Genomic DNA, 25,840 nt, shown 5'->3' with positions numbered 1-25,840 from the left:
AAACAATGTTGATATTGACATATCTTTTAATACTGTCTAGGGCTGCAACTAATGATTACTGTATTTGGATAATCGATTAATCTGATGATTATTTTGTTGATTAGTTGGCTTGTAAAAAATAATTTGCAATTAAACACAAAGTGCATGAAATGGAACTTTTTACCAAATAAACATATTTGTATAAAAAATTCATAAATGCATTTTTAATGAACTACTTGTAGATATTTTAAACAAAATATAGGTTTTTGTACAACATTTATGGAATAATACATTGAAAATAAATAGAAATAAAACACTTAGGAGTTCTGGTTGTGCAATGAGCACAAACAGACAAGATTTCCTTAAAAACACAACTGTTTTGAATAAATTAACAAAATCTGCAATTTCCATATGTATTCAGTATCATACTAAACCCACAGTTTAGAAATTAAACATGTAATTTAAGATTCTTTCAGTTTCTTTGAAAAAGGTTTACTGGCAAAGCATCATGTAAATATCTGACCACCACAACACCACAAAATGAATCTGCTGCACCATCATGACTTTTTTTTAAGTCTGCAGCAATGCTTGAAATTAGTTGTGATATGTTAGGTAAATGTCCAGACTGTTTTCCTTTTGTAGCAAAGCAAATCGTTTCATTAGTGTGAAAGTCAGTAATATATTGAGTTTATTTTAACTGAAAGTTCATATCTTTTTACATCATCTTTTGTCCTTTTGTGTTTGGAAAACCTTTTACCACTGCAGATTCTTTGGCACACTTGGTTGCAGTCAACACACTGTCACTGCCTGCTGCATGCCATTTGCAGTTGGGAGTATGCTGTTCAATTTTCGCGTTTTAAAACTGTGTGGTCTGGCCATAAAATCTGTTTTCATAAAATCTGCTAAACTAGGCTTGCTCTAGCAGTACTTGCAGATTATTGCATCTTCCTCCAGATCCTTTAAAAGGCATTTGAAGTCCACTAGCCAACTAGTCTGCTTTACCACCCACTACTATATTTTGACTTAGAATGAGAGATAAGTCTATCAGTCACCTTTGATATGCTGTGGGATTCACTTTCGCTGAGATTTTGATTTCCTTTGCACATGAGACTGGGGAAGAAAAGTTTTCTGTTCGGACAGGCACTTAAGTTTTTTCATGCCAGCTTGTAATGCAGCTGTGATGGGCGGCCATGACCACTACCTGGCCGGGACACCATCAGACTGGAAGAACCAGGGGAGAGGGCATTAGTGAGGCAATACCTCCCCTGGGACACTAGAGGGCAGCCCTCCTGGGCGGCTGTGCCACCGCGGATTTCCGCAGTGCATGCCAGGAGCTGGAGTTTGGTGAAGCCCTGTTGGGTTCCATGGGGGCCACCAGGGGGAGCTGCAGAGCCCCATAGAGGACTCCAGCACACCTGGGAGTGATTCCAAATAATACTGATGAGCCACCTGGAACACTCCCTGGACCTGAAGTAGAGGAGCCACCTCACTCCATTGAATGGCCAGAGTCGGGAGGAAGAAGACAAAGCCTGATGAGGAGTGGAGGCTGATGGACTGGCGGCAAGGAAGGGACTGTATATAGATGTGTTGCGGTGCTGGTGTTTTGTGCATGTTAAGCTGTAAATAAACAGAGTGTTGTGTTGAACCTGTATCCTGCCTGTGTGTGTCCAGGTTATGGTGGCTTCACAGCAGTACTATACACAGTACTAAGACTGACCGCATCAAAAAAGAAAAGAAAAACAAATATGGCAAGTGAAAATCTGAATGTTTACTAGCTAGTGGCTAATGACACATATTTTTTAGTCACCTATCTAAAAACTCTGTCATGTATGCTAGTGTTTTATTAGCATTATAGGGGACTGGACTATGACTCAAATTATTCCTCACTTCAAACCAAAAGTCATGTCATTATGCCTAACATAGCAAACAATGCGTTATGTACTTGTATCACATAACGCTGAAGTTAACATTAAACTTACATGGATTACAGCAAGTCTTCCTTTTCCACAGAGCCTGTAACGGTACGATTCCTACTCAAATGTTTGTGCATCTCCGTTGTGCTGTGGTGCCATATGAGGTCAGACCTACACATTTTGGAACACACCTTTTTTTCCCAGCATTTAGAGTAAAGCTCTACCAAACTCTGGAACTCTTAGGTTGTATTGTATTTTCTGCTACTATCTTACCGTCTGCCATTTTTTTCAAATTTGTTCACAACTGAATGAAGTAGTGATGCAATTGTGTGGGACAACATACTCAGCCCAATGTCATAATGAAATAATCGATGAAACTGATTGTTGCCAATGTTTTTAATAATCGATTATTATCGATAATGTTGAATAGTTGTTGCAGCTCTTATACTGTCCTTTGCATGTTGTACTATATGTCAAAAATAATATGTTGCTAATTATTCTTTTTGAGTGTTTTTTATGCCTTTATTTGGATGATATTCTATCATCACTGGTGCTGGTAGCCTAATCCAACGTGTGTCTGTACATCACTTCTACATGTAAGGTTTACTAAGGGTTGTCTTCCATGATTCTTTCTATGCAGAGCTAATGATCTTTTTTCAGCTGTATCCCCAGTCTACACATTCTGTCAGCAAATTCAAAACAGGATCACTTGCAGCCTGTCATGAACTGGACTTCTCATTGGCCAGGACATGCCTTCATTGTCTGCTATTAAAAGGCCTCACCTCAATGGGTTTAAATCCAGCTCAGGCTTTACAGGCCCTAAAGGGATTACAACTTCCAAAATAAACTTAAATGTCTCAAAATATATACAAAAGCCACACAAGGAGAAGGATCGCTGTCAGCCTTAAGCTTATATATAAAGAGCAAACAAAGGATCTTTATAAATTAAAGATTTATTCACCAAAAAAATCTCACAAATACAAAGAAGACTCAAAAGAGCATAAAGAGGTACAACGCAGTTTTCTAAAGGGCATTCTTAAGCAAATAAAGCCCCAGTACGAAATCCTAACACCAGAATCTTTAAATAGAGAATACGACCATTGGATATCACTGGGACACCAGAAAGGAGGGAGCTATTTCATGTTAATCTCAACAAAATTTTTGTTTAGTCCAAAATAAAGTCAGAACTTTGAGCAAAGTGCATAATTATTGAGTGGACAGTGTCACACGTGCGATTGGGAGGCAGTCAAAGGGCTTAACTGAGCAAAGGGGTGCATCCAGAGAGGGGTTGGCAAAGTGTACTAAAGCCTATTCTTCTTCATTTGCAGATACTCAGAAAGGAAGACTTGCTGAAACCTCACTTCCGGTTCCTCTTGAAGATCCTCCCATTAACTTCTCTGCCTGACATCATTTTAGTTCCGCCTCTTCCTGTCTGAGCTCTAATATAAATGCCCTGCATCTAGTTACCAGCACTCCAATGTTAGACTCAGTCTTGAGAGATTACTCTTTTGTACTCTGCAAATTCGGCAACTTGTTTAGTTTTTTTCTTTTTGTTGACAGTATACGAGGTGGTACCCCAAACCTTTTTGTGCTCTTGCCTCATCATTAACAACAGTCAATAATATGTCCAAATATGTCCATGCTATATAAACAACTGATGATATAGGTGGTCGATTTGTGTGTGTGCACTTGCCAGGCAGTCAATTAACAAAGAACTGGACTAACTAAAACAAATGTCAGTGGCAGTTATAATGACAAGTACTACAAGGGAACAATGTGAAAGTATCTAGCAGCAACAATGACAAGAGTACTGCATGCTATGACAATCAGAAATAGGGCAATAACTTTATACAATGTATTTTAATTTATTCGTTTAAAAAAACTGCATCAGCAAGACTTTTCAGAGCCACCAACAACTTTGTAGCTTTTATACAAATGTGTTAACTGCTTATAATCAAGGTTCTGGAAAATGACAATGTGTTTCATGTTTGTTAGAAATTCAAGTATGAATTTCACCATACTTTGTAAATGCAGCGGTCAATTTAAACTTGAACTCAAACAAGAAACATCTATAATAATCCATATTCAAAGACCAAATACATATTACAAATCTAATTAAATAAACATTAATTCATAGACTTACAGTACTTTAGCTTTTGATTGTTATATTAGATGGAACAAATTCCTGCTGCCACAAGAGATTTTTTTTCTTCCTCTAGGTCATAAAAGTAGAAAGAAAATCAGAACTGTCTTCTTTGCTTGGGTCACTATGCAATTTCTAAGTAAGCTCCTTAGAAATCATGAAAATGTGGAATTTTTCCTTTCTGACATATGGAAGTAAGCAAAAGAAGAACCGAACAATCAGTGATAAAATAGTGATTTATTGCTCTGCATTGCTGTATTAAATGAAAGTTATATTTCATTTCTCTTTGTAGTTTTTCATTCATATAAAACTAAAAAAAACCTACTGATATTCGTGTAATTTGGAAATCTGAGCCTACCTTATTGTATATTAAATATTGTAATACAGACTGTGGTGTGCCTTTCATAACACTTGCTGCATTTCCATGCCAGAGAGACTTCAAACCACCTGCTCTCATCTGTTGAAGCCTGTACAGTAATCCCCTAGAAACATCCACCTGAAAAACACAAACCAAGATAATTTTAAAATTTAGAATAAAATATGTGATGGAAATGCTTTACAAAAAATCAAACACACATTCCTTTTTATTAATAAAATCCAAGCGAAATGCTCATCCATCTAAATTCTGATCAGTTTTTATCCATTACAATGTACTGTAGTTCAATTCAAGCCACACATACTGTACACCCCACACATTTGCACTGAATTGTCCTGACCTATTTTAAGCTTGTAAGTTGAGCCACCACAAATTTCTTTAGACATAGGAGGAAATCACTTGAAGAAAAGCCAGTAAGAATATGTAAACTGCAGACAGAGAACAATGAGTTAAATTTCAAAAGCAGTCACTTGGTGCTGTGAGGCAACAGTACACCATGATGCCAACTGAAAATTCTTATTACTGAAATGTGAAAAATTCATAAACATCACCAGGACATTGTCTGTATGGAAATGCCCCTTTCTCTTCTTATTACCAGTTTTGTATGACCTACTGAGGACCCTAAAGTTATACTGGCTTTATTTCAAAAAGAAATTATATATAAAAATTATATATAACATTAATTGCAATAAATGAGCAACAGCTTCAATGTAACTTAATAAAATGGAAAAGCAAGCTAGGAGCAAAAGGTATGATTATAAATATTGTGAAAAGTAAAGTAATGAAAATAACAAGGGAAGAACCAGCAGAGAAAAGGAAAATGTGTGTATACAGCTAGATGGAAAACAACTGGAAAATATGTCAATATATGAATACCTGGAAGTAATGGTAAGTTAAGATGAAAAGATAGATGAAGAAATTAGAAACAGAATTAACTAGGCAAATAAAGTTTAGTATCAAATTAATAACACCCTAATAGGAAAAAAAATTAAGTGTAAAGGTGGAGATGATATCTATATTAAATCATATATGTACCAACTTTATTATATGCTGCAGAATTTTGGGCAATATGGATAAATAAAGATCTAAAATAACAGCAGTTGAAATGAATTATTTAAGATGAATGGTAGATAAAACAAAACAGGATAAGAAATGAAAGAATCTGAGAAGAACTGGAAGTGCAACCACTTAGATAGATAGATAGATAGATAGATAGATAGATAGATAGATAGATAGATAGATAGATAGATAGATAGATAGATAGATAGATAGATAGATAGATAGATAGATAGATAGATAGATAGATAGATAGATAGATAGATAGATAGATAGATAGTTTAGCACTTTATTTATCTCCAGGGGGTAATTTGGCTTTTTACCAAAGCTCTTTAAATTAATAAATACATAAATAAGAATATAAATAGAAACACACACACACACGCACACACACACACACACACCCATACACACACAGGCATGCACACTTTGGTTTGAACAAAGAAAACAATGGAAAAGAAAAGGAAACTTTTGACTTGGCAGTTACAGTCACAGTGATGTGTTATACAGACATATTGCTGTTGGTATAAAGGAGCCCCAGAAGCGTTTCTTGACACACTTCTGCTGAAAAAAATGTTGGCTGAAAGTACTCAGTGTTGTTGGGTCTGAGAGAGGATGTGCAGCATTGTTCATAAAGGCACTTACTTTTGTTTTAATTCTCTCTTTTGTTACTACCTCCAGGGGGCCCAGAGTGCATCAGACATATAATAAGGAGGAGTGAAACAAATTATCACAATTAGGGTGTTTGAAATGAAGGGTGAAGGAAAAAAACACCTGGGAGAAAACCTAGAGTCATTTTGGAAGAAAACATCAAAGAAGGAGCCAGAAAGAGAGGGATTTTCATGGAACAAATGAAGATCCTAGCAAAAGATAGGAAAAAATATAATCAGTGGCTCAAGACCCCAACACTGCAAGGTATAATTTGGAGCAGATAAAGTATGTAAGTAAGTAAAATTTTGCTTTTTGTATTTTTGGTTAGACGACCAGTTGTTTTGTTTATTCTGGTATTACCAACCCCAGCCTGTTGCTAGACAACATTTTTGGTAACTTCATCTGTGACATTCATCTCCTGGTCTTTCCTGCCTCAATTTTCTTCCTTGGACACATTAATTCCTCTCAGAGTCCAAAACATTTCCATATCAATTGCAGACAGAGCTGCTTTTTTCCCACAAGTAACTACAACTAACTATATTCCCATAACTATAACTATATTCCTGTAACTATAAGTAACTATATTACCATAACTATTAAATTGGCAAAGAGCATGTCATGGACAATGCAGACTTTCTCTAAAGCCAGAAATTTGTGCAAAAATTTGCCATTACATTTGTTGCTATAGATTTTAAATTTGCCCTTTTTAGTTGCCATTCTACCGAGCAAAAAAATCATGATGCATGCATAGGAATGTTTTTAGGACAGAGTTAAAATACTATTTAAATATTGTTAATTTTGTATTACTTTGCATATCAGTCTATATATGATCTTCTTTGGAAGGTTTAGACATTTTTATATTTGACTCGGGTAATTCACTGAAAGTTAGAAATATCAAGTTCAGATTTAGCGAGACAATGGAAAAGCAGGATATACTGCTGAAGCTAAATATGTTAAATTCTATCTGGTTATGTTATTTTTGCTCTTTTTCCAGTATATGGACATATTTCACCTCAATATACATAACTGAAAAGAGCATAAAAGAAATCTTTGAAGCACTTAAGAAAATTAGCCAGTTACCAAGAAACTGTTTTCTTTGGTATACACACACACCCAGATTAAATGAGGGTTATGGTTGAGAGTTTAAATACCTGTAACTGGGTTTTCAGTCTATCAATTGGTGCTGTCACAGTCCTAGACACCACATCTGCAATCCCCCCTATGATGATTAGTTGAGTTGCAACTCCTGAGTCAATCTCCTTTTGAGAGAATTGCATTGGCATAGACAAGCTTTCTCCAACGTCAAACACCTAGACAAAGTTAAATGGCAACTATAAAAAGAGAACATGGAAAACAAAGAAAATTGGAAATACAGTTTTCAAAGCCTCTGAAGTAACATTGCCCAGAATCTTGCATAGCTTTAGTTCTTGGGTTAATTAACATTTATTAGAAATAATACAACAGATGGAAAAAATACTGGGAAAGATAAAATTGGTTTGGAGGAGCATATTAACCATGTAACATGTTAAATTTCATAAAGTTTAAGGACCTAATACTAAATAATGCATTTAAAATAAATTAGTAAAGTAAAACTAAAAATTGAGAAGGTAGTCTACCATTTAAAAAAAACAATGTTTAATTCAGAGTAAGGACTAAAATTATTTAAAAATCAGATGAATACTCTGTTTCCTAAATATATCATCTACAAGAAACCCAAGGGAGATAGTGGCAGAGATGTGGAAAGGCAGTCCACTGGCTGCTGGAACTTAAAAAATAGTACACTGTACAGTACTATTATGTGAATCAGGACAAATTTAGCTGCTTAAAATCTCATTTAAATGGGGATATGGATGCTATTGTAGCCATGAGAATGAAACAAACTATATGCTGATAATAGTGCTAAGGATGAAGTGTCCTAAAATTAGAGTACATAGACAGTAAGCATAGCATATGTGGCACTTTGGAGAGATAATCTATAATGATGAAAGGAATGTGATTAAAAGATGAAGAGTCAGCCAAGACACACAAGGAAAATGAAAAAAGGTGTAGGACTGAGGACACTGAGGTTATGTGTAAGGCAAAAGATATCAAATATTTTAAAGTTTATTCTATTGTTTGTCTTCAACAAGTAACCTAGCTAGTTAGCAATAAGATATAAATGACAAAGAAACCAACAGTTCTCCAACTAACTTGTTTTCATTTACACTTTAGTGTATTCATCATGAATTAGAATATCTGGTTTAAGAAGATACTGTGAAGGAAACTGAAGTGAAAATTTGAAGAATTAAGAATTACACATCTGCTTTGGGCTACAAAATCATTTTTGATATTAACTTTGGAAAGGAACAATTTAAAATATAAGAATGACCTGAAATGGCACAACAACAATACTAACAATCCTTAAAATAAATTGGATCAGTTTTTAGCAAGGATTGGTTTGTAATTAAATAATTGGCTTTGGACAAACACTTACTTTTCCAGGACTGATATTGCAGACCAACCATAAAATCCAGATCTGTAAAGTTTCTCTTTACGGGTCATACTCAATTCTAATTTTCAGCAAACATACTAGGAAGCACTTGCCTACTTAGTGTTGTACTTCATAATACAGTAGGTTTCTTAGCATCACAGTCCAGGAAAATGTACTTTTAACTACACCTGTTCTTTGTTAATGATGTCCTTCCTTGAAGTCTATGTTGACATCACTTTAGGCAGTGTTCCACATGAAACATCAGCAAGCTTGAATGTCTTCATCAGTGAAGCTCTAACCAAACATTCCTTAGCAATCACCTATGTTTTAAACTGCTATATCCAATTGTGGATTTTGCCCTGACCAGCATTTTTAGATGTATTCACATAAAATCTGAAAGAACCACTCTGCTCCCAGCAAATGAAATTTGTTGAAAAGTGATACTCCTATTCTTCATGGACAGTTCAGTTTAATTTTGTTGAAACATATTGAAAAGAGTGCACTCTATAAATTCTTAAAATTTCCCTTTCAAAAAGCATTGACAATTTTTCAAAATTATCTATCATAAAACAGAGAAACATTTCACAACCTGAAATACTGAAAAAAAAAGTTTTTTGAAATGTACCCCTCGAGAGAGGTTGTTGTAACTAATGTATTTTTGATAGCCATTCCGGACAGCAAAACAAATTTTATTACAATTTATTGAAATTCTAGCAAAGCGTTTCTGCCAACAGCTTAAATAATGACACATTTCAGGGCAGACTTCAGAAATATTATTTTTAACAAATTTCACCTACAATTTACCATACACCCTGCACAATCAACAACTAAAAAGAGTGCAAAAATTGAATTATCTACATCACCCAAGTTGGAATTCCATGCCTATGCAAGGTACATCACAAGCCACTAGCCCCGATACTTTAAAATTACATTAAAAAGCAACTGTATTCTGCTAACACATGCAGTTGCATTCTATTATCTCTGTTATATGCATATTTAACAAACACGTGATATGTCTCACTTTAATAAAGTAAATAAAAAATAAAAATTTTCAACTTTCAAAAAGTTAACTACCTCTGAATGCACATGAATGTTATGCATATATTTTCCTAACTTATCTCTTTATGACTGTAAGCATGCTGAAATGTTAATTTCTGAACCAATTTAAAAACAACACCTCTCTGAAGATTAATTTTTACATAACTTGTGTTATTCATTAATCATGTTACTGACTTTCTCACATTGTTTGTAATCATAAATGCAAAGAAGGACTCAGTTCAGTTAACCTAATAATGCACCTTGCATGCTGATTACCATTGTTTGTCTCCAAAAAGAAACAAGTTCTTCAATATTGTTTGATGTACTCAGGACAACGTGATGAAGAAATTCGTCCCAGTCAACAGTCATAGAACCATCTGCATCCATCCTTTAAAATGCATGAAATAATTATTATTTACAAAAACTCTTCAAAATATAATCTACAGTAACAGTAAAGGGGGCAGTGAGGTGTTTCTGTCATATGTACAGTATTAAAAGCAGCCACCACACACCCACACACTAGGCCAATTAGGATTTGTCATGTGACTAAACAACACTCACACACACACGCACATGCACACACACACCCACACATGCACACACACACCCGCACACACAAAGAACAAGAACATTCTACACAGACAATGCCCAGCTGGGATTCAAACCCATTCTCCTGGAACTGTGAGGCAGCAGTGCTATCTGCTGCTCCACTGTGCTGCCCAATAAAAATATTAAACAAGATGCATACTGTGAAAAATGAAGCTGTGATGTATGCCCTTGGGGTTGAAGTGGATTTAAGTTAAGTCTTGGCTTTTGCCGAATAACAGTAATTTCAGGTTTTCATTCTCGGATAGTATGTAGTCATTGATTCAATTCCTTGCTCACTTGTTTAATGTGCTTAATGAGTGGATGTAAAGCTATCTGTCCCCAATAGATGTATATGCTGTTGTATTGTTTTCTTCACATTTTAAAATTTCCTCATAAAAGGCAATAAAACAGATCATATAAATATTTGCTATGTTTGAATGTATATTAATGTACTGTGACACTCTGCCTATTTTCTAATGATGCAAACTGGAAAGTAATGTGAAAGCTGCCAGATTGATTTAGAATCTAACTGTGGATGGTCATTTTAGTCAATTAATTTTGTTCATCTCAGAGAGCAAACTCATTTAATTTGTTCATTTTATTTACTTATTTATTTAAGCTAAATAATTTTACTATTCACCAGCTCCATTTGACTGTAATTCATTCATTTAAGTGAATGACAATGGAGCTGTATCAGAGAAGCAATTCAAAGGATTCAAAGGTACACAATTTGCCATCTGAAGGCTCTGTTTTTTTATTGGTGATGTTCATTATGAAAGGGACAACATATAATAAAGATTAATTAATATGTGGTATTTATGAAAGAAAATTAATGAAAGGACTAAAAATATATTTAAACTTCTAAGTATATTTCATTTTAATTAGTCTGTTCAAGCCAAGATATACAGTTAAAACTACACCGGCTTGAACAAGATATACACTGCTATAGAATTGTAGACATTACCATTATAAAGTATTTTCAAGATGTGAATATCCTGGGGAAATTATTATGAGTCAGATACTTTGAAATCTTGTAAAGAAGTCTGATGTACTCCTCCAGGATACTAGAGGGTTAGCAAATTAACTCATATTGTGGGTGGCTGATGGTCCAATCAAGAGAGTGAGGCAATAATGAACTGATTGTAGATCATCCCATGTAGGACAAGAGGCAGCCTTATAGGCAGGACACAGAGGAGAACAGGCAGATCAGAAGCAGTCCTGAACCACTGGACTCCAAGACCTCCTTTCTTGGTAGGTGCCACTGTGAGATAGCAACTCTGAAATTGCATACAATATTCCTGACCCCAGATGTAAACTAATTCTGGGATGATGTTTTGAAGAGCATTCATTGCCAGTACTCCAGTGAGTCTGGAGTCAGGAAATGGTGAAACCTCATCAGCAAGGAGAAAGGAACCTTACAGTCTAGAAAGTGAGAGAAAAAGGGTGAATGAATAACAGAATGATGAAAGGTGAGTTCAATGGGAATATGGATTTATGGTACTTGAAAGGCAAAAAATGGTGTAAGCCAGGCCACTAAAGTTTTAGGGCTAAGGAAAGCAGGGCTGGGCACTAGAGTGTGTTTTGGGTTTTGTTAGTTTCTTTGTTACTTTATCTAAACCCTATTTCTAGCACACTTAGTCTGTCTGGATTCATCAAAACACTATTTTTAATAAATGCTGTACATGTATAGAGCTCTGTACTCCAATTATGGCTCAATATGCATTGTCCTTTCACATGCTAGATACAAAAACTCACATGTTTCTGTTTTTATAATGTTACCCCTATCAATTTTTATTGTATAAAATTAAAGTTGTAAATTCTGTATTTAACTCAGTTATACATTATAGTAAAATATTAAACATCTCTTACTTTTTTATTATATCCGCAGCATTTGCTTTTGATATGTTTAGTCCTATGTCCTTAAACAAATGGATAATATCTTCCTGGTCAATAAATCCTGTTGGGACAAAAAATTATTAAGTTATTTTTTTCAAAATGTTCTTAACAGAACTAAAACACAGAAAACTCTAATTATCAAATATTATTTAGTGTGAATATTTAACTTGAAATTTTACAGAAGAATGAATATTTTTTGGAATATAAGTGTTATAATGACTGCTAGAAACATTCTTCATTCATCCATTATTTTAACCTGCTGTTTTCTAAAAAAGGAATGCCATACATGACCATGGCATTTGGGACCACTTAAGGAACAAATGGGAGTAACACATGGCACCCTGATACACATTCCAGTCATGCCAGGACAGCACTGAGATGCCAAATAAGCTAGCGTGCACATGGTGCACATGTCTAGGATATGCAAGACAACAGCCATGTGAACATGGGGAGAACATGCAAACGCCTCACAAAAAATGCTCAGTGTAGGAATCGAACTCATGTTTCTAGAACTGCAAGGTGTTAGTGCCAAACACAGCTGCAATTGTTTTTTGTAATCAGTGACAATCAGTATTTATTATAAATACAGAACGTCCTTACTGAACAATCAAAGTCCTTCACACACCAAATAGTGAGAGTGAAATATTGATATTTTAAGTTCCATTTCATAAAAACAGTATTTTTGCAAAATGATTGCTAAATTTGTTTCATTATGTTTGAACATGAAATTTCATACCAGTATAGAACAATCTATTAATTTTTTTGTAAACCTATACAGTTGAGATCAGGATATGTCAGGTGCAAGGCAGGATGCAGCCCACAGTAGGATGCTATTTCATCAATGCACAGTTTACAGTGGTAACATATCCTATCACACGTCGTTGGGGTTTAAGAGGAAATTGGAGTACACTCCGACTCTACTGAAACTATAGCCAGGCTAAGGCTGAACCCATGTGTTTGGTAATGTTAGGCAGCAGCACTAATCATGTCATGTTTAATGCGATTTACTGTAGAATTTCAAGGTTGTGCAGTATCAACACGTTATTTTATGTAATTCAGTCTAGTAAATTTTAATAACTGGAGATGAAGCATGTAACAGTTGTTAAAGGGTGAAATGAATGCTAAAGATGGTTGTTATTAGAAGGTTTACCTCAGAGGCTGTCAAACTCAGTCCTGGAACTGCAGATTTTAGTGAAAGACAGAACTCCCCTTAGAAAGTGTGAGAATGTGAAGACTGCCCTAGTGATCATGGACAATTAACACAAACCCTTAACAATAAGGCCACTGGAGGGGGAATTGATATCACACAAACTCTGAACATAAAAAACAGAGGTAAGCAATTGGATGTTCTTCCTATTTCATGGACACGTGTCTTTTAAGATGAGCCAGAAGTTGTTTAATAGCACCTGCACTTCTCAGCAAGCCATCTTGGCAGACTCACTATTAGGAAAACTTCCTGATTGTGATCTTAAATTCATAAGGTAATCTGGAAATCTAGAGTCAAGAAAAGAATACTTCAGTGCATAATATAACATAAATATTCTCTGGCTCTTAAATCATCTCAGGCTTGTAGAAAGCCACAGCCTGTTCTGCCAGCATTGGGCACAGTACGGGAATCAGCATAGTGCAGGACCTACTCACATATATGATTCCCATTAGCCTACTATACATGCCTTTGAGACGTAACAGGAAAACCACAGTACCTATGGAAAATCCTATGGATTTGGTGAGAATATACAAACATGACCTGGCATAAAATTTGAACCAGGAACACTGGCTCTATAAGGGAACAGTATTAATCTACTGTGCCACCTTACACTGGGTTTCATTCACTATTCAATATATTTTTTCATAGTTTCCACTTACCACTGTCATTTTTATCAATTAACTTGAAGTTTATTTTCCACTTCTTTTCACTGTCCTTTATGTAGCTAAGAAACTCTTCATAATCCAGTTGGCTGTCATTACTTCGGTCATAGGCACTTAATGTGACCTGTGAAAAAATTTGTGATTACTTTGCAAGCGAATGCAATGGTTGAAAAACTTTTTTTCATATTTAAAAACTGATGGGACTTTATTTTCTCACATATAAAATTTTCATTGCTACCAAACCAAAAATTCAAAAGATAAGAACCCACTTATCCAGTGTGTAGAGGCACCAATAGCACTAGACATATGGCAAAAAACAACACTGAACTGGGTACCAGTCCAATGAAGAGCACTCTCATGCACACACATACTGTAAGTACAACTTAGGGTCACTGGCTAACCTAAAACTTATCATGCTGCGACGAGTGAGTAAATGGAGAAAACATAACTGAAATTTAGAGCAAGGATTCTTGAGCAGTGTCTCTGCTTTGAAGCTGTAACTTAACTGTAAGAAAAATATATGAGAACTGTATTCTGGTGTTCAGATATGAAGTTCAAATAGGCATTCAAAAATATTAACTGTTTATGCAAAACATTGGCTATAATAAAGACTTTCTTTATTAAAGCAATTTCTCGATATCTCATAAAAAGAAAATCAACATCAGCAAATCAATAGTGTCAGAATGCGCTGTTTGCCTTTGACCCCACACATACGGAAGTGCATCCTTAGAAATGCTGATGACAGAGCTATCAAGTGAGAAATACATATGAAATCTGGGTTTGATTTAATACACTAACTCAGGCCCAGTGCCTTAAGGGGTCAAAGTTGGTGTCATCCCCTCAGCTGAACTCCCCTAAGCCCACAGTTTTGGATGAAAAGATTCTGAATCACTTTTGCTTACTTGCACTCTAAAATAGTAGTTCTTTATCAGTAAAACTAGAGATGGGGGGGGGGGGGGGCGTTTGCAGGGAGTTTACGGCAGGCCAGGTTTAGATCTATACGTGGAGGAACAAACAACGGTGTAGAAATAAAAATTAGTAATGCAAGTAATAACCCAACATTTAAATGTAGAAGGAGTAACAGATTAAAAATAGCTTGTCTTAATGCTAGAATTATCAAAAATGAGGTAAGTGAGTTGGAGCTGTATGTAGCAGAGCATAATTATGATATTATACTGTAGCAATAACAGAAACCTGGTTAAATAAAAAAGATGGGGATGAGCGCAACATAGAGGGAAACACATTTTTAGGAAGGATAGACAGAACAGAAAAGGAGGTGGGGTTGCTGTTTATGTCAAATAGAATTTAAATGTAAATCCTCATCAGTTGCACGATGAGCCCCATCTTAGTGAGGACATGTGGCTTCACCTGGAAAGCATTAGGGAAAGAGGTCTTATTTTAGGAGTGTGTTATAGACCACCCAATTCAGACAGTAATTTCAACACACATCTTTTTAGTAATATCAAAAAGGCAAGTTTACAGGGAGATATTATAGTCATGGGGAACTTTAATTATCTGAATATTAACTGGCATAACCTTGCAAATGGAGGAGCACAAGAGTTTTTAGAAGAAATCAGTGATTGTTTTTTAACACAGTATATTAAAGCACCAACACAGGGTGAAGCCTGTCTGGATTTAGTCGTTTGTAATAATCAAGATAGAATTGAGGGTGTAGAGATGATTGAACCACTAGGGTCAAGTGACCATAATATAATACAATTCTCAGTATTTTGTAAGAGTGCAGATGCAAAGACTGAAATTGTTAAGTTGAACTTTGGTAGGGAAAATTTTGAGCAGATGCGGCAAAGTCTAAGGAGGGTGGACTGGGATAAGCTTTTAAGTGTGGAGACAGTCAAGGAGCAGAGGGACAGGCACATACCTAAATTTGGAATTAATAGGAAATTTAAAAAAATTCCACAGTGGGTTAATAAAGAGTTAAAAAAGAAGCTGCAAAGGAAAAAACAACTTTATAAGGCATATAAGGCTAATGACTGCAAAGTGAATAGTAGAGCATACGAGAACATGACAGCAACCATTAAGAAGGATATCAGGGAGGCTAAAAGACAGTCAGAGAGGAATATAGCAGAGAAGGCGAAAAATGACCCTAAGAGATACTTTCAGTATTTTAGTTGTAAAAAAACAGTCAAGGAGGAGGTCAAGTGCATCAGAAATAGTAAAGGGAAATTAATAGATACAGACAGTGAAATAGCAGATGCCCTAAACTTGCATTTTTCTGGGGTCTTCACAAGTGAGGAAGTGGATAACCTCCCAGAGGTAAATGAGACTATTAAGGAGGTTCTGAGTGATTTAAATATTGTAGAGAGAAAAGTACTGCTTAGATTAAATAGGCTGATGTCAAACAAATCACCAGGACCAGATAATATTTACCCTCAAGCTCTTAAGGAGGCTAGAGCGTACATATATAAAACCTTGACACATATTTTTAGGAAGTCACTGTGCACTGGAGAGATTCCAAAGGGCTGGGAAATAACAAATATCATCCCGATATATAAAAAGGGTGACAGGGCAGATCCAAGCAACTATAGGCCAGTAAGCTTAATGTGCATCACAGGAAAATTAATGGAAGGAATTATTAAGGATACAATTGAGCAGAACATTTTAAGTACAGGAGTTTTTCTGAACAGTCAGGATAGGTTCAAAAGAGAGAGGTCGTGTTTTACTAACATGCTGGAATTCTATGAGGAAGCAACAAAAGGATATGATCAAAGTGGAGCATATGATATTATTTACCTTGACTTTCAGAAAGCATTTGATAAGGTGCCAGATGAGAGGTTGGGCATCATACTAAAAGAAGTGGGAGTTCAGGGTGATGTTTGGGTGCAGAATTGGCTCAGACACAGGAAGCAGAGGGTGATGGTGAGAGGAATCTTATCAGAATTGGCTGATGTTAAGAGTTGTGCTCCACAGGGGTCAGTGCTAGGGCTGCTGCTGTTTTTAATATATATAAATGATTTATATAGGAATATAATGTTAGGTTATATAGCACAATGTGTGGAGTACACATCTAAGGAGGTTCTGCTCAAGCTTTATAATGCACTGGTAAGACCTCATCTGGAGTACTGTGCGCAGTTTTGGTCTCCAGGCTACAAAAAGGACATAGCAGCACTAGAAAAGGTCCAGAGAAGAGCAACTAGGCTGATTCCAGGACTGCAGGGGATGAATTATGAGGACAGATTAAAAGAGCTGAGCCTTTTCAGTTTAAGCAAAAAAAGATTAAGAGGTGATATTATAGAAGTGTTTAAAATTATGAAGGGAATTAGTACAGTGGATCAAGACTGTTATTTTAAAATGAGTTCATCAAGAATATGGGGACACAGTTGGAAACTTGTTAAGGGAAAATTTCACACAAACATTAGGAAGTTTTTCTTTACACAAAGAGCGATACACACTAGAAATAAGCTACCAAGTAGTGTGGTAGACAGTAGACTTTAGGGACTTTCAAAACTAGACTTGATGTTTTTTGGAAGAAATAAATGGATAAGACTGGTGAGCTTTGTTGGATTAAATGGCCAGTTCTTGTATAAATTGTTCTAATGTTCTATAGTAGTACGATAACCAATAGAGCAAAAGAGACATGTCGGTGCAAAGCAAGTGCTCATTTGCCCAATTCACACTGACTCCTTTCCATTTTTAAATACTAGTAGTGGGAACAAAGAGGAGCTTTTGTAATTTCATTATTTTTCTTATGCAGTAATCTGTCAGCGTTTGTGCATCAGCCATGGGGAAAAGTGCATTACTGCTGGTTTTATTTTTGATTTCAATCTGTATTGTTCATTTAGTAAGTGAATTAAGTTTCTTTATTTCAACAGTTGTGGATATTTCACATACAATGCATTTATCTTGCATTGTGATTTATATATATTAACACCTTGTCTTCAATTTCTAGGACTCTGTTAAAAAAGGTGAATGTTTGACAGAGTCCAAAATAATGTGACAGTGTGGATTGGCTCCACCCTCCCACTTCTGTTTTGGGAGCCTCTTGAACCCAACACCATTGATAACATAACCAGATGAGCCAGGCAGATGAGGACACACACAACACATTGCAAGGGGTAGGTACAAAGGTGCTCAGTGCTTTTATTTTAAAACCAAAGCAAGTCAACAAAACAGCGTCTGAAGTGCAGTGCAAAATTCATAATAAATAAATAATCCAATAAAACTAAGTGTTCATAGTGGAGGTTAAAACCAATAAATAGAAGATCCATAAAACAAAGTTAAAAACACAGGCAAGAAACTGACCTTAAAAGTCAGAGCCTAATGCCCCTTATACTGTAACTGACATCTCTCGACTTGCCCTTTTTGGACCTTGCAGTCTAAGGAGAAGTCCACCAATGGACTCAGAGAACTTGGTTTGCTTGATTGCTTTTTCTTTTCTTTGCTCTCTTTTTCTTCTGACTCTCCTTATATACACTGGGGAGGGTTGCAGGTGCAACCTGATTGCTGCCCTGGGTTGATAATGAGAGAATCAGACCGCCTGCATGTGCCAGCAAGGTGGGGCACAGTCAACTTACCGCCTCGCACCAACTCGTAAAAGAGTCGTCTTCTCAGTCAATCACTTGCATATGCTTCTCTCCCCAGCTTGAGTGCCCCCATTATTTATTTATTTAAAATACGCTGGCAAGCCGTGGACCTTTTGTACCATAACAACAAAGCTACATTTTGTTTGAGCAAAGGCTATTAATAGAATAATAACATATTAATTATTTAATAAAGAATTAGACTGAGTTTATCATACTAAATTTAAGTAGTAAGTATTTGTTCTTATTTCACTGTTTATTGGGAATGATTGTAATAGTAAAGCTTCACTGCAGTAGGGGCAATGGCTCTGTTTACACCTGAATATTACTGCGACTCTCAGAATTTCTGGCTCCCCTCCAACAGATGTTTCCCTTGTACCAGCCTTTGTGAAATTACTTTTTACATAATTTTTTATTCCTGTTCTTTCCTAACATTTTGACTCTTCTGTCTTTTTGATTTTGATTCCCATACTTTGACATTGTCCTTGCTTTTGGTTATGTCTCTTTTGGCCTATGGACAATTACACATTATTTTGTATTCTTAGCTGGCTTTGCCAATTCATCTCTTTTTACAATGGGTCGCCAATATTAGGTATCAGGCTGAGTGAGTGAGCAGTTTATAGGAGTGATCAGTTCATTACAGTTCCTTTATTAATTCTTAATACTGATCAAATATAAGATCTGCATAACCATGTTTGCTGTTCTTAGCAGATACTGTATGCTGCTGGGCTTCACATGTCACCTGTTCACTTGTGATGGAAGATATGCCTACTATCCATCTACTGTATATGTCCATCCATGTATGAACCCACCTAATATAATTTAGGATCAAGTTAGCACTTAGACAACACATAACATAAGGTACAGGTCAGTTCTGGATTGGGTATCAGGTTCTTGCAGGACACACTGCAAGGCACACTGTACGCTCTCACACTCACTGATACAAGAGTATTTTACAATCACCATGTAACTTCGTTTTCACATCATTGGAGTACCAGAAGAAACACCCACACAGGCATGAGCAGAATGACAAACATTCTGCCTCTCTCAAAATATGTCCCTGTGCAGTTGCCTAGGTATTTGTGAAACTAGATTACACTTCACTATGAAATCACAAACAGGGAAATGCAATAACATTTGTTGACTGTATTTTAATATCTCTTCTCTGTTATGTTTTTAGATTTTCTGTGTAGTTCATTCATCTGCTAATTTTCCAGACTTTTTTATTACATAACAGGGCCATGACTCACAGAGAACAGGATTAAATAATAGCAACATCAGAGGTAAGGAAGAGAGCAGTTTTAGACAGGGACAGTCAGTCTATCTCAGGACACATTTACTCACACACTCATACTCAAATTAGGTCAATTTAGAGATGCTAATTAATCTTAATTACAATGTCTGTGACCAGTACATGTGATCCAGATTGCAGAACATCTCACTATTATAATTCAGTTCAATTCAGTTTACGTTTGTATAGTGCTCTTGACTGAGTGCAGGCGTAGAGCTGGTAAAATGCAAATATAGATTTTATAAATTACTAAATACATATAAAGGCACAGTTTTGTTAAAACACATAGAAAACAAAGTAGTAGCTGATTAACATAGCTGGAAACCAACAATATCTGCCCAGTATTTAACTGTTGAACTATTGTCAGGTGACAACAAAGGGGAACAAAACAAAAACTCCAGTCAGCCACTTTCCTGTAGAAAATAAGTAATGGGTGTGGTGTCCATGGTCAATTGTAAAAAAGAAAATCAAAGTCAAAGTTAGACAAAGTCAGAGTCCTAGAGACATCGGCCCACAGACCACCATCTTGGACATTACATAGAAGGGTCTGTGCTGTGCTGACCAATCTGATGAAAGATCCTTTTCATCCGATGATTCCAATGCTCCCTGTATCTGAGATGACCTTTCCATGTTCAGAACAGCAACTATAATGCTTGAAGTGAACTATCTACATATTGTCCAGAATTCAGCACTTAAAGAAAGAAGGTGGCATGTAGAGCTATGTATCCTTACAAGTAAATAAAAGGGAGGATATCCATAATAAAGTCTAAATGTTCTTTGTCTGGCAGTTCTTAAGCATGTTTTGGACGTTTTTACAGGAACCTTGTAGAATGTCTGATGTACCATATTTCCACTAGCAACCAGGAACCTGGGGAAACCAACCAAGCTTGATCTTTTATCTGTTTTGTTTCCATTATTTTTCCTGAATGTTCTTAGTATGACCCAGGCAGTGGTAGTAGTAGTCCTGAGGTTGGATTTTTGTTAATTTGACCAATAAATGTGTACTGATTGCACAAGGCAGCGACAGTATGGAGAAAGAAACAATCAAGAGATAGTTGTGATTTAATAAACTTGTTAAGGTCAAAACTCTGAAAGTGGATCATATGTTAGCAACATCAGATGCAATGAGGGCACAATTTTTAGACAGTGGCAACAGCCTATTACAGAGCCCATGATGTGCGGCACAAATTGTCATCAATATTGAAAATAGGAAATCAAGAATTTACATGTAAACTGAGCCAAAACCTACATCGCAGATCATGGTCAAAGGGACAGAAAAAAGTTCCTAACCAGAATTCAATCTAAGGTTTAAATAAATGACATGGGACTGTGAACTACCCTATTTTATAATGCTAGAAATATTAATATCACATGCTTTACCCATGTGGCAGGCAACGGCTGTCTTTGCAATAAATATTTGGGAGTAGTTATCGACTATGCCGCTATGCTTACAGGCTTGTTAATCAGTCCACTGAGTGACATTGTGCTGAGTTGATTGAGTGCGTATTTCAGACATTTTTTTCTACAATCGTATGTGTGATTTTGGTGATTTTTTTTTTTGTCCATGATGAATGCCAGGTCATATTGAACATGAAAACAATGATGATCACATTTTTGAAAATATATAGACTTGTTAATAAAATGTGTGTTCCCCACAAACAGACTGTAGATCAGCAACATAACACTGAACTGCTAAGGTGTCTGCAAGAAAGCATCAGAGAAAAAAAAATCAGGAACATTGGCACACACAAAACTGCTTTTTGCACAATGAAAGTACACCTGCACACATCAGTGCACCATGACAGCACACCTACACACATTGCATTGTCTGTAAGAGAGTTTTCTTTAACCAAAAGCAATGTGATTGTTGCTTTGCACACACCAAATTCACCAGATCTCACTCCATTTGACTTTAATTTATTCTTGAAATTAAAATTGAGACTGAAGGGAAGATGATTTGCTACCATGAGAGAAATCTATCCATCCATCCATCCATTTTCCAACCCGCTGAATCCGAACACAGGGTCACGGGGGTCTGCTGGAGCCAATCCCAGCCAACACAGGGCACAAGGCAGGAATCAATCCCGGGCAGGGTGCCAACCCACCGCAGGACACACACAAACACACCCACACACACTACGGCCAATTTAGAATCGCCAATCCACCATGTCTTTGGACTGTGGGAGGAAACCGGAGCGCCCGGAGGAAACCCACGCAGACACGGGGAGAACATGCAAACTCCAAGCAGGGAGGACCCGGGAAGCGAACCCAGTTCCCCAGGTCTCCCAACTGCGAGGCAGCAGCGCCACCCACTGCACCACCGTGCCGCCTGAGAGAAATCCACCAAGTAAAAAGTGCAGGAGGCTTTAGACATGGTAACAAATGATGAGAACAGGAAATGTTTCCAGAAATGGAAGAAGCAGTGGAAGATGTATATTGCCTCTCAAGGGAAGTATTTGATGTAAACTAAAATGGAATTGTTGTCAGTTGTATAATGAAGTTTGTTTTAACAATTCCAGACATTTTTGGATTCCCCTTCACATTTTAGCCCCATTATTATAGATTTAATGTAGAAAATGGCAAGACTCATAAAGCAAAATCAATTCACCAAATAACGTTGTAGTGACATTGCCATTATAATGATAAAATAAATAGAAATTTAAATAACAATAACATTATTACAAAAATATTTAGAAAAGAAATAAGATATTCACAGATGCACTCATGGCAACTTTTACAATAAATTGTGAAATTTCTCTGAGCGGTTGGTTTGTGTACCATAGATGGGACCTGTGCTAGCCTGATGACACCTCACTGAGGCGAAGATGTTGTTGTGATCACTCACCAGTTACAACCTAAAGTATGTCAACATGCACATGACAGTTTTTAATCAATCTATTTGAATGTCTGGATTAGTGGTTTCTTTTTGTTCAAAAACTCTATTGGTCTACAGAACAATGTCCACTTCTACCATTTGTTTGGAAAATTGTACATGAAAATTTTGATCCATCCTTTGTTTAGGTAGACACTTTTATGAGCACAAGATATGCTGAAAATTAAGGAGAGTATTTTTGACCATGAAATGAAATCTTCCTTTTATCTGAGGCAAGGTTTAAAGTTGTCATCAAACGTATTCAGAGGTTAGAACCAAACCAGTAAGCATTGTTGAAGTCAAAAATAACAAAACAAGTTGTAACCACTAAGCAGAAGTCCCCAACAAGACTCCTGAATTTGAAGAAAGCTTGTCTTTGATTCAGCGTTAGGATACATAATGTTGCATGCCCCCATCGTTTATAGTCGTGGGTTGGTGATGTTACTGTGCCAGTGTAATGATTATATTACAACAACCTACTATACATAGCAACTGTCAGCGACATGGCTGTGATCATTACAATTACAAACAAAATAATGTTACTTATAATTATTATAAAAAATAACAATAATAAGTAAACAAGATTACCAAATAAAACATTATGCTAATGCTCACATCAGAAACTGGCATCCTGCACATTGTAGTACAGTACAGAAAAAAAATAAAACTCATGTGCAGCCAAAAGAACAACTAGCAAGTGTGGTAGAGTAGAACTTTAAATCTCAGCTTAATTATATTTTGGTGAAATTAGGTGAATAGGATTGACAAGTTATACTAGTGTAGTTAAAACTGTTCGAGACATCTAACTTTCTAATAAATTCCTCCACATCTAACATTTGATGTACCGTATATACTCGCAGATAAGTTCTCCCATGGATAAGTCGGGACTTGATTTTACAGTATAATTTCTGGTATTTTATATTATCGGTTGTATAAGTCAAATGCAGAAAACTCACACTATTGGTACAAGGGACTATGATATGCTAACGCCCACTTGAGAGAGTAACCATGGAGCACACTGCCTTTTTTTTTCTATGTGGGTGTGGCAATGTGCTGTATCAGCGTGTGCTCCTAACTTCTCTCTCTCTCTCTCTCTCTCCCCCCCACAACTCTCTATTGTGCCTATGTGACCACACAGTGATACACAAACTATTCCAAAACAACGTTTGTACTGATTTGTGTTTTTGTATCTCACACCCTCATACACCTTTATCGTAAGAGCATCCCTTATCTATGATGGAGCGTTCAATCAGAAGAAAATATGAAGCTTGTTTTAAATTAAACGTCGTTGAAGCAGTGAAAGAAATTGGTAACTGCGCTGCTGCAACAAAATTTGATGCATCTGAGAAACTGATGCGAGACTGGAGGAGGCAAGAAGATGTAAAAAAAAAATAATTTATGATTGATTTTTTGGGTTTCAAGACCCGACTTATACGTGAATATATACGGTAATTGATACAAATTAATGTAGTGCCTCTGTCCTGTTTGTAATAGAAAACCTCATCCTGGTTTGCTGAACAATTCATAAGCAGCATAGAACATATAGAAAAGTATTGAGATTCTTATTTGCATGAGCAAATAATCCATGAGCATGGTTACACACAAATTTATATTGTCAGCAGTTTATGGTCTGACCATGACTTCCAAAGGGGATAGCCCTCTAAGTGCGACCGCTCAGGTACAGCTCCTCATGAGCAGGATGGTGCCCTGTCAGACTCTGCAGACAGTATGAGTGGATACTGGAATAAACTGAAAATATGCCAATATATTAAACAATAAATTTTTTATTATTCAAGCCTGGAAAACAATGAATGGTCAAAATACATGCAGATCATAAGTGTCAAGGCAATTAATCAGGCAAAAATTATATTTGAAGCACTAGGCAGAAACATAATCTAAAGTTATCAGTGGTATGGTCAAATAGCACCAGAAATCAGCAAATGAGAAACTGTAGGATAGATTAAAAGGTGACGTTGGCAATTACACAACAGTATATAATACTAGGGGCAACAACCATATCCAAGCTCAGCTTTTTATTTCTTCTGTGCCCCCTTATGTGACTATTGCATGAGTAGAGTTGGATATCAGCAGACAGAGACAGGAGAGGTCAAGGGCACAGCCATGTCCACTCATAGACTTAATTGTATTCAATATCTTGTAAATTTAAAATTTAAAATTACATAACAATATTGAGAAAATCTCAGTTCACCATTCATTTTAGCCATACAAGATGATAATGAAACGACAACTTAGAGCATCCACATGTATCCACCTGCAGGTCCTGCATGCTGTAGTCACCTATTACACGTTACACTCAAAGTATGTAGGAGATATGGTAAGTTAAGTTGCTACAAAATTTCTAGTTTATTAACATCTACAACAATGTCCATAACATGGAAGTTTGCATTTAATTCAATTACATGTACAGATAAGAAGTCAGTTCCAAATGACTTTTTCTTGAACATATTTTAATATTCTAAGTGTTAGAATTCCTATTGTCAGTCCTTCATTTACATTTATTTTCCTCATAGCAGCATTATCTACTTAATACAAAGATAAAGCTAGTGAGGACTGAGTATAACTTCCTAAACTGTTTTATTTTTTTATATAAATTGAACAAAAAATTACCTTAGCCTTTTCATCAGCAGCCTCAACTCCGATATTCTCCATTGCCTTATGCAGCTCATCCAAGCTAATAAATCCATCATTATCTGTATCAAGCTTCTGAAAGAGGCTGCGGAATTGATCCATGCTTTTTTCCAATTTCAATATGAAAAAGAAAGCAAAACTGAAAATAGTCAGGGCTTAAATTTTTAAAAGAATGACACTATTGCAAAATGTGGTATGATTTTAGACACCTGTATAATGCATATGAAAATGACTGTACCTGTCTTTTGTTTCAGAAATGCCGCAGGATGCTGTAGCAAAAGGCCTTCTGCCGGGAATGGTGATGAGTCATTTTCTATGTTGATGGAGGTCACATTAGATCAATAATGTAAAATGTTACAACTGACCAGTAGATGCCACTGTTTCTTACCCCTGTAACATTTACTTGTTTCAAAGAATAAGCTGTGAGTGTGTAACTGTATACTGTACTGGTGTGACAGTGAAACTGGGAATAGCTTTTTATATACTATAGGTTATGCTCTCTGAGAGTGTT

General features: G+C 36.1%; 1 protein-coding gene across 1 annotated transcript in view; it reads right to left on the bottom strand.

The window, feature by feature from the left end:
- Positions 1-25,557, bottom strand: part of slc25a24l (solute carrier family 25 member 24, like) — a 55,216-nt gene extending 29,659 nt beyond the window's left edge. The window contains exons 1-6 of the mRNA XM_051933020.1: positions 25,309-25,557; positions 13,977-14,103; positions 12,084-12,171; positions 9,903-10,014; positions 7,270-7,428; positions 4,394-4,531 (exon numbers count right to left, since the gene is read on the bottom strand). Of these exons, the coding sequence (XP_051788980.1) occupies positions 4,394-4,531; positions 7,270-7,428; positions 9,903-10,014; positions 12,084-12,171; positions 13,977-14,103; positions 25,309-25,431 (747 nt within the window). The 5' untranslated portion in view covers positions 25,432-25,557. The remainder of the gene's footprint in view (positions 1-4,393; positions 4,532-7,269; positions 7,429-9,902; positions 10,015-12,083; positions 12,172-13,976; positions 14,104-25,308) is intronic.
- Positions 25,558-25,840: the final 283 nt, after the last annotated feature.

Source organism: Erpetoichthys calabaricus, chromosome 10 (assembly GCF_900747795.2).
Source record: "Erpetoichthys calabaricus chromosome 10, fErpCal1.3, whole genome shotgun sequence".
In the NCBI taxonomy this organism is placed as follows: Eukaryota; Metazoa; Chordata; class Cladistia; order Polypteriformes; family Polypteridae; genus Erpetoichthys; species Erpetoichthys calabaricus.
This window is presented reverse-complemented; position numbering and strand designations above follow the sequence as displayed.